At 44.9% G+C, this 21,666-nt stretch overlaps 2 protein-coding genes across 2 annotated transcripts; both read right to left on the minus strand.

Moving 5' to 3' along the window:
• Positions 1 to 5,605: 5,605 nt before the first annotated feature.
• On the minus strand, positions 5,606 to 12,347 carry LOC120807160 (putative RNA-binding protein 15B). The gene is made up of 2 exons (XM_040158895.1): positions 11,104 to 12,347; positions 5,606 to 10,895 (listed from the first exon to the last, which is right to left on the minus strand). The coding sequence occupies exons 1-2, from the start codon at positions 12,118 to 12,120 to the stop codon at positions 9,882 to 9,884; spliced, it is 2,031 nt and encodes a 676-aa protein (XP_040014829.1). The 5' UTR covers positions 12,121 to 12,347; the 3' UTR covers positions 5,606 to 9,881.
• Positions 12,348 to 13,624: 1,277 nt separating this feature from the next.
• On the minus strand, positions 13,625 to 21,038 carry manf (mesencephalic astrocyte-derived neurotrophic factor). The gene is made up of 4 exons (XM_040158520.1): positions 20,691 to 21,038; positions 19,393 to 19,520; positions 16,463 to 16,604; positions 13,625 to 16,074 (listed from the first exon to the last, which is right to left on the minus strand). The coding sequence occupies exons 1-4, from the start codon at positions 20,776 to 20,778 to the stop codon at positions 15,890 to 15,892; spliced, it is 543 nt and encodes a 180-aa protein (XP_040014454.1). The 5' UTR covers positions 20,779 to 21,038; the 3' UTR covers positions 13,625 to 15,889.
• Positions 21,039 to 21,666: the final 628 nt, after the last annotated feature.

A 21,666-nucleotide genomic window follows, 5' to 3' on the forward strand; every position in this document is an offset into this window, starting at 1 on the left:
ACACCCTCCTGAGGAGACGACAATCTAGTCATTGGCTCGACACGCACACGTCTGTTGACTGTTGGTGGAATTGCGGAAGAAGTGAACGACCTGGGTGAACACTGGTCGAGGCTGCACCGCCAGCCTCTCTCCGCTCCTCCAGCCAGGAAACGAGAGTGTCCACAGTGTTCAGTTGACTCAATAAAACGCCGAGTCAGAAAGTCAATATCTGAGTGCAGGTCGTTTAAAATAAAATATGCTGAGCCAATCGCATCAGTGAATGACACACTAATTCACTAAGTAACAGAACCTCTGGGCTCCGGCAACTTATGTTCTTTTATTAAACTGCATTTTAAATAAAGCTGATAAACAACTTTGCTCCGTGCTTGTAGCCTCATACTAAGAAACATTATCACCAGCAGTAAACACCCATAAATCTGCCTTTTAAAAACAAGAGGAGGAGCAGTTGACTCGTGTATTTTCACCACACGGAGGCCGTTAACACACTGGTACAGACCTGATAGACAACTGTTTCCTTGCTGTGAAATAAATGTACCTGGCCTGCCTTAGCCTATCCGTTACTCCGAAGTTGTTTAGTGGTGTGTTACGTCTTATGAACCCACTTCTATGTCCACTGTCAGTCAGAAAGCTCGTACTGAGGGAAAACTGGTCGGAAGCACCTCTGACCTGGTTAAAAGCCCTGGCTCCCATTTAGCTGGTCAAGATTAAGAAACTAAACCCGAATGGACCCAATGAGCTCCTCAGATTAAAAAACCACAGCGAGTGAACGCTCCCTGTCTGTCAGTTGCGTCCGGGCAGGACTGGAAACCAGTCTGCCAGTTCTGTCTGACGTCGGGGTCTGAGCGAGTCCTGTTGCATCCTGCGGGCCCTCCGAGTCTTTTCCTCCCATATCTGCGTTATGGAAAGACCAGATCAGGTGACTGCAGCCCTGCTGTTTTGAGTCCCCGCCGCGTCCCTTTCTTTGCCCGCGCTGCCCCCTGGTGTCCGGACACGCCCGGTGCTGCCGTCGGTCAAAAGCTCGGGATCAAACGGTGACAAACAGAGGGAGTGGACACAATAATGTGAACACCAGTGCAGGATGATAATGCAATCCAGTGCAACACTCAGACACAAAGTGCGTTCTCAAAATAACACAGAGGTGGGGGGGGGGTTATTGCTCAGCTTCTGTTTGAGATTGCATTATCACATACAGATGTTAATTTCCCTCTTTGCAGCATAAATGTTTCATTATTAAATCCTGCTTGCTTGCCACTGATGTAAGATTCGGTCTGATACAGTGAAAAGAAAGAAACGAAAGTTAAGTGCAAGCGTCAATTTTCCTGCACATAAAAGCCCAGTATGACATATAAATGAGAATTTGACCATTTTATCCCAAATTTTAATGCATTTAGAAACTGCAGCTCTACTAACTGCAGTTGGTAGTAAAGGAAAATCCGTGGACTAGGTTTGAGTTCCCTACAGCCCTCCTCTTACAAACCAAAGTCTGGATGTCACATTTTATGTATATACGTATATACAGATAAACAGATACATATATAGATACACACACACACAATGAGGTGAATACACCAAGGAGAAACACAGAAAACACATCAAGCGCACACCGGTCGACGTATCCCTCCTGTCGATCTGTTGGTCGCTCTCTAACCACAACTGACATTTCAGGGTCACGTAGAGAGAAGAATCCCAAAAGAACGACAGCAGCAGTGACTATTCTTTTCTGTCTGCGACCGAGGGAATCAACCCCGCTGACGCGATGAAGGTTTTCTGAAGATCTGTCATTTTCACAGACTACGACCTGATAAGTTGATCGTGCAAATCTGCGACGTAGTGTCTCTGAGTGCCAGGATTTTTTTGGAACGCTCCTTCTTTAATATCGCTTACCGGTAACACGGGGCTCCTACGTTGCTGTGAAACACTATCAAGCTTCTGGGAGCTCTGCTTCAGCTGTGCTACAGGTCGAAATCCCGCCTCTGCAGGTGTTGTCTCAGAAAGCTCAGAGAAGAAGGGTTTTCATTACACCAGAGACGCGGCGGTTGCAAGAAGACCTCCGAGACACCTCGAGTGCACAGAGACACGGAAACAGCAAACCTGCCCTGGGCGCTGAGGGAAGAGCTACATGTCGCCTGAGGACGTGACGGCGGCAGGAACGCGAGAATCGGCACGGTCTGTGAGAAGGACAGACAAAGAGCGAGAGGCTTCGTGCTCCGGGGACCTCGCCGCGCTGCATTCTCGGCCAAAAGCCCAGAAAAAGTCGCCTTGAATAGGCAATGACAAAAAATGTGGACAGGTGTGTAGAGGTCAGGGACTCTGTTTTCTGGAGTGATGGGACTAAGAGGACACGTTTTGGACACGTGGAGCAGCGGGACGTTACCGGGGCGTTGGGTTTCATTACATTACGAAATTCGAATCACCGGGATATCTCACTGCTCAACGGGGTCGAATTGCATGTCTTCACATCGTGCTTTAACACAATCCGAAATAATATGTGGAATTATTCCTACTGGAATAAATAACTTAACTTACGCCATCAATCAGTAGAGAGAACTCTGGTAATTAAAATAACCCAGAAAGAGGCTCAGAGTCAGAGCGTGTATCAAATACACGACTTCCACACTCTAATCTACGGGCATTAGGCTCCTGGATGATTAACAGAACAGGGACAGGGGGTCCAAGAGGTCGGGGGGGGCCCCGGGCCTGTGTCTCCGCATGAAGCGACTGTTTGTCTTGTTTGAAAGTCACAGAGCTCAGTTAAAAGACACAGAATGTCCACAAGCAGAGATTTTCACAAGCACCTGGCAGCGGACCTGCTCAACAGGTGACTCGACTGTATAAATTTAGCTTCATCGGGTCCCTGGAGGCTCCGTCCCTGCGGACAGATCCACGAGGACACCGCAGATCCAGCCCGCGGCGAACCGTGTGACTGACTGGCTGCGTAAACTCTGTTAATGAGATAAACACACAAACGGCCGCAGAGGAGCGTTTAGACACAGGAACAGGTTCGGCTCACGGGTTTTGTTGTCTGCGTCCGACGTCCTTCCCTCCACGGAGACAAAGTATCTGGGTCGTGTTTAATGTCCCGTTACATTCGTCGGACTCCGTCGCTGTAAACTAGTCTCAGAAAACATTAGCGGCACTGGCAGACAGACAGACAGAGAGACAGACAGACAGACAGAGAGACAGACAGACAGACAGACAGACAGAGAGACAGACAGACAGAGAGACAGACAGACAGACAGACAGAGAGAGACAGACAGAGAGAGACAGACAGACAGAAGTCTCCCAGATTGACTCCAGATTATGACTGTTTCTTCTCCAGTGGCCTGACACGTGACAGTGGCCGTCTCTGACCGTCTGGCACTTTATCAGCTAGTAATCACCTGACCTGTCCTCCCCCGTCCTCCCCTGTCCTGTCCTGACCTGTCCTGTCCACACCTGCCTTCACTCCGGTGCCCCCCCCGTCAGGCTGCTATACCACGTGTGACGACCCAGAGGGGGCGCTGTTTCACACGTTTGAGGAAACTCAGTGGGAAAAAAGGGAAAGAAATGGCAGAAGAGGAAGAAGAAAATGAAGAAGAGGAAGAAGAAGAAGAAGAAGAAGAAGAAGAAGCAGGTGCCTGTTATTTGACAGAGAACATAGGTCATAGACAGTGATGGTAAACATCTGCACCGTTAATGCACCAACCATACTCAAGGTCATTTTAGTCTCTTTTATAGATTTACATATTTGCAGATTGAGGACCTTTACTTGACTGTTTCTATTTCATGCAACTTTCTAATTCTACTCTATTACATTTCAGAGGGAGATACTTTACTTTTTACTGCGTTACATTTATCCGACAGCTGAAGTAAGTTACTAGCTACTTCCTGTCCAGTGAAAATCCTGTATCTCCAAAGCCGATGATATTAAATTACAGGATTTAATATCAAACGACTAAGGCGGTAAAATGCAACATACACATTAATGCACCACTAGTAATAATACAAAAAATGTCATGTGTGATTTAAAACACACACACACACACACACACACACACACACACACACACACACACACACACACACACCAGGCATTTTTCTTTTACTTTTGATACTTTGAGAAAGTTTTGCTGACACTTACATTTGTTCACTTAAATGAGCTTTTGAAGGCAGGACTTTTACCTGTAGTGGAGTATTTTCACAGTGTGTTATTGCTACTTTTACTCGAGTAAATGATCTGAATACTTTCTTCCAATGCTGGATATTTCAAATAGCCAACGTTGCATTTGCATGTTCACTAGAAAGTGTCCTGCTCCAGTCACTGACGACTTGACCGGAGACTGGGGAGAAGATTAACTGTGGGATAAAAAATATTACCTGGGAAGCGACTTTGGAGGTGGCTTTTTCAGTCCCGTGTGCTGTCTGCAGGTGAAAGGCAGGGCAGTCCGTAAGTGGCCTGAGAGGCAGAGCCCAGGTCAAACAGAGCACTCAGGAACTCCACTGGCTGCTGCTCCTTCAGCTCTCTGGGCCCAGGTTGAGAACTGAGGGCGACTCAGACGAGCGTCTACATTCTGATCAGCTCAGATCTTCTTTCATCTGGATGTTAGCAGCTGGACAGTCAGAGCAGAATGTTCAGAGAGGTTTTAGGATGGAAGAAAAAATTTAATTCTCCGACGGTTTCATTCCAATATCTGTTTTGATGCTGGAAGAGGTCAAATGATCCAATGTTCCTCTCCCAGGAATCATCTCACGACCCCTCGGATTTATCCAGGGATGGGAACCGTTGGACTAAACTGTCTACCTGTATATAAAGTAGTTAAAAGCAGCTGCTGCAGTAAAACGCTGCTGAAGCTTTGCAACAATCTAATACTCAGTGAGTCAAAGGGACGTTTTTTACTTAGCTTAGCTTGTACTTTGACTGTAAAACTCTAGGTACATCTGGCTGGAAATACTTTTGTACTTTTATTTAAGTAGGATCTTGAATGCAGCTGTAACGGGAGTATTTTTACGTTGTTGTATCGGCACTTTACTGAGTAAAAGACCCGGATACTTCTTCTACCACTATTACGGGACCCAAAACTAGATATTAAGCCGCCTCTTTAAGGCTGATTTTTTTTTTTTTAGGTAAAAAAGTTTTTGGGGAAATTAATCTCAGACTCACTGTGCTGCCGAGAGGTAATAAAGCCGAGTACGAGGGCACCACGGTGTTCATTTGATTTAAAAGAGCAAAGGGGGCATACTGTATTTCCACAGATCGGGTATTATCCAATCACACCTGAAGAGCACATGTGGCTTTAACTGTCAGCCAGGAAGTTTATTTCAGAAGCCTAGAGGGAGTCACAGAACACTTACAACCAAAATAATAAAAAATTTTCTAGCATATGAACTCCCAGTTCAAAACTGTTTAGAACTCCATTAGATGTTGTTGCCACTTTATAGTAATTTGGAGGGTTTATGTTCCCCAGTATAAGAAATTAGCTTAGACGATGCAGGGTATTAAACACTAAATTTAAATGGGCTGTATGGTGAATAGAATAGAGAAATGAAACCGTGTGTGCTGTATAACAAACGTTACAATGAACACAAACGGTATGAGACGGAGAAAAATGACACCACTCCGTCCGGCTTACAAAGAGCATAAAATGTTTATTACACTTTTTTGTTTGTTTTCTTTTTAATGCAGAATACACGTTTTCTATGTTGACACAAAAACAAAACCAAAGAGGGGATCTGTGTACGAAAACCGATTGTCGTCGTGGATTTGCACTCCACCTGGTCTGTGTAACGTCATCGGTCACAACACAGCACACCACAAGTTCAGATGAGACGGGAACAAGCAAGTCTATTCACAACTTATCGTTCATGGAGAGCAGCTGACAGAAAAAGTAGTGTTTCTTACATCTTTGTTTTCTTTGATGGCGTGTTGTACAAAACTGTCATGTTTTGTATGATTGGTGAGGCGGTGAACATTCAGCAACGGTTTCAGTGTCACGCGACCAAATCTTTTTACCTGTGCGTCTTAAGTTTTCCAGAAGCCTCATTACGAGGACGAGGAGAAGCTTTTCCGGAGGAAACCCCTCAGAGTTTCGACCTCTCGAGGTCGGTTTTTTCTTGAGGACACGAGCCTCGTTTTTTCCCTCATCGAACACCTACGAGCCAGAGATCCTCAAACGCTGGGGGGAGCGACTTTCTGACCAATGAACAGAAAACGAACACGAGAACGACAGAAGCAGCAGCGTGTGCAGTGGTGAGCAAAACAAAGAGAAGAGTCTAGTCCAGCCGTTGCGTTATAATCAGGACACTTAAGACGGTGTAGAAAGACCATCTCGTCGAGCCACATGTGAAAATGGCAGTTACCAGTGGTGGAAGAAGCACTAAGACCCGTTACTCGGGTGAAAACAGCAACAGTACGGTTTAGAAATACTGCGTTAGGGGGAAAAGTGGTGCAGCAAGATCGTACTCAAATAAAAAACAGAGAAGTATTAATGGCAAAACATAAACATAAAGCACCTCTCATGCTGAATGGCTCCTCTAGCAGTGTCCTACATATTACAGGACTATTAGCACCAATGCGTTCATGTGAGGGCTGATGTTAACTACTTCTTGATGCGTCGGGCTGTTTAACATGCAAAAATCGGAATCTCATAAAAGGCACTTTTGTCTATAACTGAGTCCTGAAAACCCTGTTTTCGCAGTGTAGTGAGAATATTTAAGCCTGTTTTACTGTAAATCTACCTGTTTAAAAATATTACAGAAAAGCGTGTCTGTGTCAGGCGCATTGCTGCACAGGAATTTTGGGAAGTAGATTTTTTTTAAAATAAGTTGATTTACATTGGAAATAGGCTGAAATGTCCCCACTGTACTGGCAGATGTGTTTCACGTGTTTCAGGAAAGAAAAGCTTAAAAAGGACTCAATTCCAGGCTAAAGTGACTTGATAAGAGGGAGATTAACAATGAACCATGTTTGAGAAGATGATCATATGTTTGGTTCAGTTATTAATCTGAAAAATAAGCTGCAACTAGAGCTGACAGGTTAACGCAGGGGAGTAAAAGTACAATATTTCCATCTGAAATGTAGTGGAGAAGTATAAAGTAGCAGAAATGGACATAATCGAGTCAAGTACGCAAACCAAAAACTTGGGCTTCAGTGCCTGAGTAAATCTACTTAGTTACTTTCCACCACCGGTAACGTACAGGATATCCTGTTGCGAATCACACGCTGTAACTGAACGAAGACAGCAGACACGGGATTAGTTTGTCGTGACACCCACTCTTTGATAGAACAGAACAAAAGAATGAAGGATGATGTTCCAAAGTAAGATGAGCATTTCTCGTCTACCAGTCTTCAACCTTTTTTTTCCTGTATTGTACCTGTAGGTATGTAACGTTTTAGGAAAACAGGCTTTCCTGGAGCTTACGTGATTCGCTGATTGATCAGTTACTCGATCGTCAGAAAAATAATTGCCAGCTGTTTGGATAATTGATTAATTATCGAAGTTTTTCCAGCAAAAAAAAAAATTGCCCGAAATTCCTCGTTCCAGTTTCTCCAGTGCACAATTCCATTTCCTGCTTCCTGCGGTTTTACGTGTCAGTAAACTGAATCTCTTACGGTTTTCGAGTTTTGGTCCGAAAAAGCGTGAAATTTGGAGACTTTACGTTGGTCTTTGGACAAAATTAGCTTTTTTCCTGACATTTTATAGAACGAACAGTTAACCAATGGATAAAATTATCGTCAGATTAGTCACTGATGAAAATAACGGTGAGTTGCAGTCGTTTCTCTTCTGCAGAAATTCACCCAAACTATGTCGTTTTATCTCTCAGAACCAAATCTACGTGTTTTGCGTATTTTACATTTATCAGTTTGACCTGCAAGTCATCTTGACTTGAACACATTTAGTTACTTGTGCTATTAAAAAAAAAAAAAGGTTGGGAATTAAAATGCCATGTTTGGCTTCAGTCTGACATGTCCTCTAATTCCTGATTAGTCCTTACATCACTGAACACACACACACACACACACACACACACACACACAGTGTTTACCGCTCTACACTGTTAAAACCTGAAGTCATTTTCCTCATAAAAGAACCAGACACATTTTCACACTCTCATCCTCTCATTTTTCTGGCTTTTGTAAAACAATGAACGGGGTAAAGGGAGCTGACAGCGTGCGATGAGAGATGTCAACAAACAGGTATTACGCTTCTGGCCTCTTCTACGTGAACTACGTACATTCTGGTCGTGTTGGTGCAAAACGAAACGTCTGAAAACAAACACGTGACGACGTCGAAACGCTGTGTATGAAAAGCTGCAGGACATTTACGTTTTCACGGCTCCCAAGTTTCACACACACCGACAACACAACGGCCCCCAACGCAGGTGAGCAGCATCATCTCCATTGTTTTTCAATTCTCCCGCCTCTAATATTTCATTCAATATCATCTGGGCGAGAAAACATAGTTTAACTCTGTTGTTGTTGTTGCACAAAAATTCACTTAAAAATCGATGTTAGAAAGTTAAGTCAAGGCAGGTTCAGTCATGTGAATCCCAGAAGCAAGTAACAGTGTTAAAGACAGAACTTGGGAGCGGTTCGAAAATATTTTGGGAACACTTGAGATGAATTTCACTAAAACGACCATGCATGTTGTGTTTGTATGTTTCGGAAGGTAATTAAAGAGCTCACATCAATTCTTCTGATTTCTCAAAATTACATCATTGTTTCATTCAGCTAAAACTGCCTGTAAATGACGGTCGCATTAAGAGACAAGGAAAAGACACGCGGCACTGAAGCGACAAAGACATCTTTTAAATCTACGGTGACGGCGGACGAAAAGAGACAAGGAGAATGGATGGGTTCAAGATGGATGGATCGCTGTGTTAAAACTGAATAAAAGTTGGTGTACAATATAAAATTCCAACCAGAAACATCATCAGGCCTCGCACCAGTATGACGGCTGAACATGTCTCTCCACTAAACTGAGACGTCCCGAGTGTTGTACTGAAAGGGAGGCACACGTTACAGACGCACAAAACAGAACTCTTTTTCTTTTCCTGCATGCAACAAGGGACCAGACGCACTCACACCTTTCGAAAAGAAAGAAGAAACTGGAATGGTTCAGCTGATAAAAACACTAGCTATGTAAAGTATAGAGTCACAGGGACGGGTCAGGAAATTCACTTTTGTCTCTACTGGCCGTGCTGGCTGGTGCTTTTAAACAAAAAGCACCTCACAACAGTCTCAACCTGCGAGTAGAGGCCAGCAGAGGAGACGGACTGGAGTAGCCCGAGCCAGGACTCAGCTGGCACCGCTTTGCCTCTCTGTTTACAGTACAATCGCTTTGTATAGAAACCTCCTAGTCCCACTTGTGTTGGATATACGGAACAACCCGGTATATTTAGATAAAAGAAAAACAGAAACGACAAATAAAGTAAACAAGCATATAAACAAATCCCTCGGTTTTAGCGTTGTGTGTTACAGCTTAGAGTACGACAGTAATGGTGCTGCCTGTGTGTGCAGCAGGCCTCCACATTTCCTCTCTCCCTCGAGTGTTTTTCGTTACAGACCGTTTCGACGCTTCATCCCCCAGAAACCCGGGGTCTGAAATCATTCGTATCTGCGGCAACAACTGAGCGACGGAGAGAGGGAGACATAAAGTAATAAGAGAGGAAGCGGGAGGAAAAGAGATGTAGTGTAATTTGCTGTGTTTCATTTATAAGACACTGAATAAAACAATAAAATGCATCTTTCTAAAAACATAGAAGTATCTGTAGTCACCAGGCGAGTCTGCTCTCAGGTTTCTGTCTGTGTGTGTGTGTGTGTGTGTGTGTGTGTGCGCGCGTGTGTGTGTGTGCGTGTGTGGCCTCCAGGCGTCTGTACATGTATGTACTCTTCAGTGTAATAATCAATTAGTGTCAGTGACGATCACAATCACCATGTGCTCCTCGTCCAGATTACCCACAGTCCTTTTGGCAGCCTGCAGGTACTGTTGAGAGAAATCTCCGGGGGGGAAGGCGTACAGCATGGCCCCGGGCCCCCCCTCTTTCGCAGCAGGGAGGCTCACAACTCCGGCCGCCTCCTTGTTCCGCAGGTAGGTCACCAGGTGGCGGAGCAGGCGCACCTGCAGTCCCGGCTCCGGGGCGGGGGCCTGGCGGTCGATGGGGCCCTGGAGAGCCAGCAGGATGGCGAACCCATCGGGCCGTCCCAGTTTAATGCGACGCGACACCTCGTCAAGCCGGGTCTGGTCCATGCGGAGCCTCTGGGCGATCTTCAGCTGGCTGGGCTGGTTCTGGCTCTGCAGTTTCAGGCTCTCCTTCATCACCGTGTTGAAGAACGAGGGGCCACCCTCCAGCAGGTACAGGTCTGTGGGGAAACTGCTGTTCTTCAGAGCAAAGAAGCCGTGCCACGCTTTGGAGAGCGAGGCCTGGGCGAACTCTGACAGCGTGCTCGGGGAGGAGGTGTTGTGCGTGTCCGTGTGGAGGGCGGGAGAGCTGGCAGCGACGACCTCGCTGTTTCGATGGTGGTGGTTGTTGAGATGCGCGCTGGAGGACCTCTTGCCGTGGTGGCGGCCAGACGGCGGGTCTTCTTCGTTGGCTGCAGAGTGGCGTCCCCCTCCCCCGCTGTCAGGAGAGTGGTCTCGGGGCTCCGTAGTGGAGTCGGGAGCGCGGACCCGCGCTCGGTCCGGGCTCACATCAGGAGAGACGACCCCTCCCAGCCCTCGAACCCTCGACCTCCCCCTCTCCTTCTCCCGCTCCCTGTCCCTCTCCTCTGTCTGCCTATCCGCTGACAGACTCCTGCTCCTGCTCCTCCTCCTGCTCCTCCTCTCCTCCCTCTCCTTCAGCCATCGCTCCCTGCTCCTGCTGCGGCTCCTGGCTCCTCTCCCGCTCCTCCCGAAGGCTTCCACCCCTCCCGCTCTCCTCTCCAGGCTACGGGTCTCCAGGCGGGGTCTCTCCTCCAGTCTCTCTCTCTCCTGTCTCTCTCCTCCTGTCTCTCTCCTCTCTGCTCCTCGACCTTAGCAAAGTCCTCCTCCTGCTCCTCCTCCTTAGCAGTCCTCCTCAGGGTGCAGGAAGTCCACCCTCCAGACTCTCCTCCTGAAACAAAACTGTCCTCCTCCTGCTCATCCTCACTGCATCCTCCTCCTGCTGCCAGGCCCCTGCATGGCTGCTGAACTTTGGCACAAATGCATACGCCCCACCCTGTCCACGAGCCGGGCGCTTGATCACAACATCCTCAATGATGCCGTACTTGTCGAAACCCCTCCTCAGTTCTGCTTCTGTAACATTACCATCCAGATTCCCAATAAACAGGTTACTGGTCGCCCTCTGGTCGTCCTCCGGTTTTAAGTCCTCCACGACTGGCATGGGAGGGAAGCCGTAGGGCCGGCCCCTCTCGTCCAGCATTCCGTAGTAGTCCAACAGCCTCTCCCTCTCCCTGCTCAGACCCAGGGTCTCCAAGGCGTAATGTCTCGCTCTGAGGTCTCTGATGTTGCTCACGCCGGGCCCCGGCGGGGAGAGGGAGCGCTGCCTGTAGGGGTAGGGTGCGTGCAGAGGTAAATACCCGACGTCCGGCGGCGTGACACTCCGCCTCCTAACGTACATGGGTTCGATTTTGAGCTGCCGTTCACCCAGCACTAACCTGGAGGACTTGGCGTGCCTGGCCTCCTTGGCGTCCTCCGGGTGCCGAAAATTCACGTAGGCGATCCGGCCCAGTTCTGGCGTGTGCGACAGCTTCACGCTGACGTCCCCGAACTTTTTGAACTCGTGAAACAGCGCGTCCTCCACGTCCTCGTCCGAGACCTGCGAGCCGAGGTTGCTGATGAGGAGCGTTTTGTACTCCAGAGTGCCCGGCCTGGCCGCCGGCAGCTCCGCCGCCGTGGTCCGCAGCGGCGGACGACCGAGGAGGCTGAGCTCGTGTCGGTGGTGGAGCTCCAGGGCGGCCGCCCGCTCCTCCCTGATCCGCGGCTTCTCTCGCTCCCTGCTTCGGCTCCGTCGGTGATATCCCCGGCTCTCCGCCAGCAGCAGAGCCAGCGGCGGCGGCGGCGGCGGCGGCAGCTCCTCTCTCCGCGCACTCTCTCGTTCCCTCTCCCGTATCCGCTTGGCGACGGCCCTGGGCGGACTGGTCTCCCTCCCGGCCTGCCTCTTCATTTTCAAATGATGATGGAGCTCAAACTTTTCGGTGCCTGCAACGGGAATCCGGCCCGGGGAGCCAATTTCAGCGGCGTTGGCAGAACTAACGCGGCAGACGAAAGCTTCGGCGAACAAACGCTCCCGCTCCAGACGCTGAATATTTGCATATATGTCGACAGAAAAGGATAAACTCGTTTAAAAACATGTCAGCATCGGAGGACCTGCACCAGCGCCGCCATCTTGGACAATAGGAATGTGCGCTTTCCCTTTGGAGGGCGGGCACATGACGCAACTCCGGCGGACGTGATGACGTGTCACGCTTTGTTTTGGACGCCGACGAATTTTGGGACATAAACAGGAACAGTCGTACGTTTATCTTGGAAACGGGTTTATATCTGTTATCCTTATTATTTCTTATTGCGAGACGTGTCTTTGAAAAGCTGCGAGACTAAAAAAACGTGTTTTGATTTTAGATCTTCTTGTTTTAAACGTCGACCTTTATATCCATCAATGCAATGGGTCCAAAGGAAAATGAGAATTACTTTGAAAAATTAAATGGAAAAACAAAAAGGGGACTTTTATTGTCTATAAAACCTCAAAAATGGGTTTAACTTCTCTTTTCTTTTCTTGTCTTTGTTTTCCTCGTTTATCCTTCATAGTTTTCTAGAGCTTTGTACGAGGCAAATGTAGTTTGAAAAACATTTTTCAATCAACGAGATAGAAAATGTTTCAAAATAGATCTACGGAGTTGGGGAAAATACTCCTTACAGGTTTAAGGAGTGTTCACTGATGTGGTAATAATCTGGAATCCCACAGAAAAGACAGAAAATCCTATTATGGATGAATTTGCTGTTCGAACTGCATACTTCAATACTGAGTGACCTTCCACGACTGGAACTGTTGCAGCTTCTAGAGTAACTTGTCTGGCAAAGGATATCACAGCTTTTCTGCTGGGCACCAGTTGTTATACTTTCTTAAAATTCTGACCAGGATATTTCTTCTCAGCCTCCGTCACGGGGATGCTCTCACTCACACCCACATTAAATCCCTAATAAAACAGTCCGTTCGTAGACCGGTTCATGGTCTGATCATCTTTGTCTCTGCTTTGGAGCCACAGCGCCACACTGTGTCAGGAAATCTGATAACCTAACCGACATTTATAATCTATTTGTGATGACGATTTGTATGTTCCTCTCGTATTATCTTTGTTCTGTAATGTTCGGCATTGTTGGTTCAAAAGGGCCAAACGGCATTTAATGTCACATTGACTGTATTGTATTTTAGTTTACATCAGGTAGTACATCAAGTATATTTTATATTATATATCACTTACTTTCATCATCATATTACAATATGTGACCGCACAATTTAAATGCCAGATTTTCCCTTCAAAGTTTGTTAAAACTATTTGAATCAGTTTTTAGACTATTTTTTTTAATTTACTTAGAACAATTTTTAAACTCAATAACACACATTTCAAATTAACTCTTGCCACACAACTGAAATCATCATGTAATCCAGATGGAGTTTTTCATATTTTAATGAAAAAGTAGAATAGTACAGTTGTAACAAATGACTGGGCCTTACACGAAAGGTCAATGTGAAACAACAGCATATTTAAGTTTTCATTTCCCAGATCAAGTCTCATCAAGTGTCACATCTTTTATCAAGTACATTGCTTTGTTTTTTTGATTTTGTTTTTTTAAGTACACGCCATCTGCTTACATCAAACAATAAAATATCTATACCTTCTGTCACCGGTCACTGCAACATGTGAAAGAAAACTTTCGTTTCCCCATGTTCAGGAACCATAAATATTCTCGCACGGCTGAGTTTGTGACATAGGTGTGGGTGAGTGGGATCAGATTTCAAACATCGGTTCACCCCGGATGAATTCTCTTGGTTTTATTTTAAAAATTTCTACGATCCTATGATCCAGTTCCTGATTGGATGATACTGCAGGTGATCCCAACGCAAGAGCTGAAGGGTACAGTATTTCATCAGGTGCACTGTTCACTACACTTAACAGCTGCAGCACAGAAACCACCTGAAATGTAAATCAGTCACAGCAAAATAAAAGCCCGAAAAACAATCGCGTATTAGAAATGAAAGAGGGTCAGTCTTTAAAAAAAAAAAAAAAAAAAAAATCCTCAATAAATATCTTACCTAAATATTTCTTACTTTGCTGACAGTGGAAGGACTGGTGTACCGTCCTGTGTCAAAGGCTAACAAAATGTACTTTAACCTAAGTCACCCATACTCCCTGCCCTCTGCCAGTTTGTTTTCGCCTTGGCAGAGGCTTTTGCTACAAGAACATTCTGAAACCAGTTAGAGCCAATTCAAAAGTCCAGGTAGCTCGGTTTAAATTTTGTTCTGTCATCCACTGGTCCCTTCTTGTCGCCAGTGTTGTTTCAAACTTAAGATCTATACCCCACTCAGGTCTGTTTTTTTTTCTGGACGATGACTGCACTGTCACCTGGATTTATAAAATGTATGTTTCCGATTCCCCTCTTTTTAAAAAAAAAAAAAAAAAATTAAGTTAACAAGTGTCATGAACAAGAGAAAAAAAAAAAAAAACAAGTAGTTGATTTCACTTTTTTTAATAACGGCACATTTATATGACTGACTGGGTTGGAATATGGGTGACTTTGCTGACTACAGTGGAGTTTAAAAGGGGAAAATGTTGGAGTTCTGAATGTCTCGACAGGACAGTGGTCATGAGCTGTTTGACATTAACTCAGGCCTCGAAGCAAAGGTTTGACATTGAGGGAAGTACGCTCATTCACTGAAGGGAAAATTGTCCTTTTGTCCACTTTGTTTTTTGTGCAGATTTGACAAACGCGGTATAATCTGTTGATTAGTGAATGTTGTTACCTTTAAACACAGCCAGGGTAGTCACCCCCCCTCCTTTCAGCCTTTAAGCTAAGCTAAGCCAACCGGCTGATGGCTGCAGCTTCATATTTAACAGACAAGACACCAGAGCGAGAGAGATCTTCTCATCCGACTCTCAGCAAGAAAGCCAATAAGTGTATTTCTCAAAATGTCAAACCATTCCTTGAAGACTCAGTACGGGTGGGATGTCGCACTCATCCTCCTCCACAAGACGTCATGGAAATTAAAGTCAAGTTCGGCGATATTACAGGAAACTAAACACATTCTGCAAAAAGCATCCTGGCATTTAGATCCTATCGGGTGTCAGAGTGGTGTTGGCAGAGGTGGGAGAAGCAGCGGCCGCAGATTCAAAATCCCGGATCAGACGGGAAGTCCTGGGCAGCACAGCGAACAACAAACATGCTCTGCTGTGGTGCATTCGAGCACAAACTCTCACCTCCGATTTGAGGATTTTGACATTGATGGTGAATATAGCCAAATGTCACTTATCTAGCTACTTGCTGTGAAATGTATTGACTACTTCTGCAGAAAAACTGCTCCCGATGCTCTAATTTCCCCTTTAATCGTTGCTCCTGTCCTATGAATTCCTTCCCAACCTTTCATCCTGTGACAGCAAACACTGTTCATTCCCCTCACACTTGATTTAAAAGTATAGTATAGGATTGCAGCCTCATGTGTACACGCTAACAGCTATACTTCTGAATCTCTGTAGGTTTATAAGGTGAGTGTATACCCTCAGAAAAAAAAAAAACAACAAAAAAACAAAAAACAAAAGACCGAGACAAACATGTCAGACAAAACTCCCGTCCTCCGCTCCTGGTCCTGCTCACCGGGCGGCAGTCTGGTACAGTCAAGTCCAAAGCTGCGTGGTTGTTTGTGTTTTGTTTTTGCTCCGTTACAGTTCTGTCCGTGCTTTGGCGGCTGCAGGGGCGTACTTGGGCATGAGCTCTGTGATTTTGCGGATAAAGTCGGACTTTTCAGCGCATCCTTTACAGGACTCGCCCCACTCCTCCAGAATCTTCTTCAGGTCCTTCACTTTAAGCTTTTTCAGGTCCACTGTGGTCAGGTCCAGCTGTTTGTCTTCATGGGACACACAAGAAAAGACGGAATATCATCACAGGGACACTGTCTCGTAGACTCTTATCAAATAGTAATAATAAAAGAGGACTTTTCATCATATACAGGAGATACTTCATGTTTTCTAAAATTCAATACCGTTTTCATTACTTTCATTATTCATACACACTTTGACAGTCAAATGTAATATACTACACTGATGGCTCAGAGTGTATACATTCATTTTTAATATTGTCGTGCACACATAAATGAATTTGGAGGAAAACCACTGCAGGGTTTAAGCAATTATTCATTTATCATACGACACATATAGCAAGTGTGACTCTGGAGCTTAGTCTTCAGGGAAGTGTTTTTGAATAAGAGGTAGAAATAAACTCCCCCCCCCACTTACCGTATTTCAGTTCACAGATCTGACTGTCCTTCTTCTTGAGTTTCTCACAGATCTTCTCCACTGGGACGTGGTAGCTGAGCGGCTTGGAAACCTCGTTGATCATCTTGGTGGCTGCATCACTTGTTGCCCCGATGTAGTAGCACTAGACATGTGGAAGAAGGAACAAGAGAAATCTTGTTGTTTTACAGGGTTAACCAGGTACAGAAGGCCTCAGTGGCTTCCTGTTTCATTCTGATAAGAGGATGCATTTTAGGAGTAAGGAGGCTTTACAACAAGAGACGTAGGGTGTTTTCACAGCCAACCCGTTTGGTTCAGTTTAAACAAATTCTGGTGCGTTTGCCCATCTAGTTCGGTTCACATGCTCAGGCGTGAAAGCCGTCGGCTGAACCCCGCTGCGGACTGAAGAACCAGATCCAGAGTCAATTGAAAGAGGGGTCTCGGTCTGCTTGACTCTGAACTGTGGTGGTTTGTTTGTTCTGTGAAAGCAAACGGACAAACTGGATTTTATGATACCAGACATGATTCCAGCAGGATTTCAGAAACTAAATTACTATTAAAATCAGTCGCCTGATTGTGAACCGTTTAGGAAACGATCTTCTCTCAACCCTCATTGATATAAATGCGTGGGACATAACATTAGAAACGCCTCGTAGTGTGATGCAACATAATATAAAAATCACCTAGAAAATAATCACAAAAACACAACAGACCAACTTAAACTGATCTTCGCAGCAAGAGAAGAGTGAGGGGAGGCACCTAAACCACAACAAATCTGAAATTCACATCCACTAAAGAATCACATGGGGCTAAGTATAAAACCAGGCATACCGCCCTACATAAAGTCAAGTTTAGTGCATTATTATGACTTTCAATATCGACAGCATAGAAAGACACTAAACCTGCGATAACTGAATTTTTGACCAGCTGAAACAGGGTGTGAACACAACACTAACATATCATCACCTTTGCTTATTTCCTCATCCAGCAGCTACAGAGAAACATGATGATTCATCTGGATCTGGTGTCTGTGTCCACCTGGTGAATCTAAGACCAGTACTCCCTCTCTTTTTGCTCTGGTTTTGGTTTCCACCAGCTCCTGAGGGAAATCTCTGGCTCTTTAGCTGCTAAATGCTCCGCTATGTTCACCAGCTGGTCTCTGACTGAGTCTGTCTGCTGTTTGCTGCTGAGCAGGTAGTGGACGGTGGCTTTTTACAGATGTTTCTCTGAAAACATCTGCCTGCCGCGGCCGAAAACGACACTATGAGAGCGGTGAGAGTGAACCGGAGCAGTAAGGCAGTGGGCATTAAAACCAAAACATTGAGCTGAAAGATGCTGTAAAGCTAAGTAGAGCTGAGTGTGGGGTGATTCATTCTCTGTGGTTTCATCAATAATCAGCAGAACCTTTCAGGTACAAGTAGTCATGTGATCCACTGTTAATATAAAAATACTGATTATACTGTAGCCACTTCAAGTTTTACTTTATTTGCAAAAGAGCACCCCAAGCAAAGCCCTTTTGGCAAAAAGTGCATATTTGGATTTTTGTATATTGAGTGGGAGTCAGCACGTGTGTTTTCCCCATCAAGGCCCAGCTAAACTTGACTGAAACTTGTTAAGTGTAAGTGAAACATTACTCTGCAGATGTGAGACCAACAACCATTCAGCAGTACATATATTTTCTGCACTACTGATCACCCGTGCAGCTACAACTTCAGGGGGAAAACCGCTGTGAAGAACATTTCTATCACTATATTTCCAGGATATGTAGGCTAATAACCCCCACAGCACACATTTCTTCTTCAGCTGGTCAGAGAGTCCGCTTTAGGGGCTCATCTCTGGAGCATTTTCACGAAAACCGCTGTGGGCAGGCTACAAGTAGTGAATAATAATGCGTTTTGTATACTGTTTGCCTTGCTTGGCCAGGTAAACTCTCTGTAGAGCCAGAGATGTGAGCAAGATGTTTGTGACCAGCTATACAGATACCTTCGATTCCCTGATGAGAAAATCATCTTACAAATTTGCACAGCGCCTACGCACATCTATGAATCATATCATCAATGTACTTCACTCAAATGCAGTGTTAATCAGCCCCTACTGGGCCCGCTAACATGATGATCATCTTGCCTTTATCCTGTCTCTACTTATGTATAGTTTGTTTTTGTGTATTGTTTGCTCTGCGGGGCAGACGTGCCTTTAATAAATTATTATTTCTTATTACATTGAGTGTTTGCAGCTCCCTCGAAAGAAATCGCTGCCTGTATTCACAGACAACAGCCAGCGTTAAGAGGCAACTTCATATTGAAAACTCGGCCTAAATCCATTCCACTTGCTTGATGTTTACAACAGTCACTTTATTATTACACTTTGACTCAATACGGGGCATGTCCTTAAAATAGCATGCCAAGCTATTAAAATGAATCTTACAGACTATTTGTACACTAGTACAGTTTCTTTTGGAAATCGTAAAAAGATTGGATCATCGACTCTTATCAAATCATACAATGTTATTTGTGGATGAACATGGTAGCAAAACCTAGAAATATTGTTATTTTACCATTCTGAATGACAACATATTTTGTTGGTGCAAAACCTGAACAGCTAAACAACAATCTTATCTGATAACATCAGGTGGAGGTAACATCTCAAGGGTGTAGAGCAGCTTTTCGTTACCACCACCCTGCTGCCTGTTCCCACATGAGAGCTACACGGTAAAACCACATACTCATACATTATTTGTGCATCAATAGTTTTACACCTGCCACTTCTGCATTTGCTGTCAGGCAGAAGATAAAACATTTAATATCCCTTCGCATTTTGTACCATAATGAATAACAAATAGTTTAGTTTAATTTTTAAAACATGTGTCTAGTTAATGTGGAGGTGACTACCACCACTCCCTTCCATCTCCAAAGTCCAATCTGTAGTTTACTCACAAAGCGGTTTTCTTTCCCTTTAACATCTTTGCAGGTCTTTACGATGGCCTTCTCGATGTCAGCGCTGTTGAACTTTACATCGTTGTCCTTTAGTGACTGGTAAAACTTCCCAAGGAAGGTCACACACACTGGAACAAAGAGGAAAAAACACGTTAAACCAACTTAAACATCCTTTTCCAGAGGCAACCACTGTAGGGAAAAGACAACGTTGTTGTACTTTGACATGGGCCCAACAAAAATTAGCACAAGCCATCAGTCAAATATTCTGTGATTTCTTTTCTCCTTGGTGGTCAGTAAGTTTTACTAATATGGCTGAAAACAGTTAGCTACATTAGGTTGTATAGACAGCTACTGATCCACTTGCTGTATTTATGTCTGTACCGTCCTGTTTGAATCCTAATCTCATACTAATTCTTGTAGTTAGTAGAGAGAGAGTGGAACATGAAAAATACAAATTCTCACATTTGAGAATCTAGAACCAGCAAATGTTGACATTTTTGTTTTAAAAAAAAAAAAAAAGACAAGATTAAAAATAATTATTGGATTATCAAAATAGCTGGGATGTCGATCAACTAATGGATTAATGACTACTTGTTGCCGCACGACAATAATAATATGTAATATTCTACACAATGAGTAAATTAACTGTTGGTAATTCATGTATATTTTGAGGCTAATACTTCTGTGCTTTTACTCAATTAACATTTTGAATGCAGGACTTCTGTTACAGAGTATTTCTACACTGTGGTGTTGCTACTTTAACTTTGGCAAAAGATCTGAGAACTTCTTTACACCACTGGTCTTCCGGGATTCGAGAAACATCTTCAGACCAGCAGTGTTGTGAAATGACATTCCTGTCTTTTTTTTTTTTTTTAAACATCTGCAGGTGTGTATTTCTCAGTGAACCGGATGTGTAGCTCTGTGACTGGGACCACATGAGAGGCACTAACTGGAGCTAGGGTGGTGATGGTGGTGTATCTCCAGGTGGGCTTTGGTGGGCTCATTTTTTTTTTTTTTCTTATTCTCAGCCTAACCCTCTGATCAATAACGATTTTATGCCGAAAGTCAGAAAATATGCAAGGCTAGCTTGGGGAGCCTGTTTGTTTTTTCCCCTCTATGTATGCTGTATGGAAACCTGTCGGCATCACGGGAACACGTTGGGAACACGTTACACTGCCGCTTACAACCGGCTGTGTGTGGCTTTACGTCTCCTCTTTGTGATATTTGAAAAGTTGCTGGCAGTGAACGCAGGCGTTCAGCTGACGTCCTAGCTAGCTGATGCTAACACACAGACCTACCTTCACACTCTCCTTCTTTCAGGGCGTCAGCGGGAGCCGGCACCAGGGCGAGAGCGAGCGCCACCGACAGCCCGCTTAAACACAACATTTCGGCACAAGTAACTCAGGTGGATGGACGTTTAACCCGCTGCTGAAGGAGACCAGTTCGCTCCGCGCGTCTCATGAGTCGCCGCCGCTTCACTACAGACGCCGGTAAAGTGCAGTGATTGTACGGGCTTCCCGGTGCCACGTCATACTACGCCGGCACCCCATTGGTCAAAAAGTCCGATTCTCTCCGGAGTCTTCCACGCATTTTCCGCTGATTGGACGGAGGCAGAGCATTCCGGGAACAACGTCCAGTTGGCGCCTTCTAATTGGTCCACAGCCGCTCCGTGCTCTCAGCATGTATTTGCATGTAGAGAGGGGAAAAAAAAAAACAGCCATAAAATAAAGAATAGGTTTCATAGCGTTTGAGTGTAGTTGTCACCAGAGGACGAGGATCTGGTTTGAATTTCAACCCAGTTAGAGAGAAAAGCAGTGGTGACATACCAGGTAGAAATCCCACAATTCAAAAATACCTCGCCACAAAGAAAAGTCCTGCATTCAACACTTTACTCAGGTAAAACTAGGTAAAAAAAAAAAAAGATCAGCAAATTGTGCTGAAGGTATGAATGTAAAAGTACTGACTCTACAGCCACAATGGACTCTGTCCAGTGGTGGAAAGTAACTAAGTACATTGACTCAAGTACAGGTCTGAGGAACTTGTACTCAACTTGAGTGTTTCGATTTTAGTTTACACTTCAACTCCTCTACAGTTCGTTTACTCGACTGTGCGTATTCGACACCTATAGTCACTGGTTACAGATTCGATAATTGATTAAAAAAAAATCAGCAGTGACATCCTGATACTACTTTATTACTTTCTTAATTAACGAGGGGAAATTCATGTTACTCAGTCATATAAAGTGTAAACTGTACCAACTGCAACTTTGAAGTG

The sequence above is a fragment of the Xiphias gladius genome, chromosome 21 (assembly GCF_016859285.1).
Source record: "Xiphias gladius isolate SHS-SW01 ecotype Sanya breed wild chromosome 21, ASM1685928v1, whole genome shotgun sequence".
Classification (NCBI taxonomy): Eukaryota; Metazoa; Chordata; class Actinopteri; order Istiophoriformes; family Xiphiidae; genus Xiphias; species Xiphias gladius.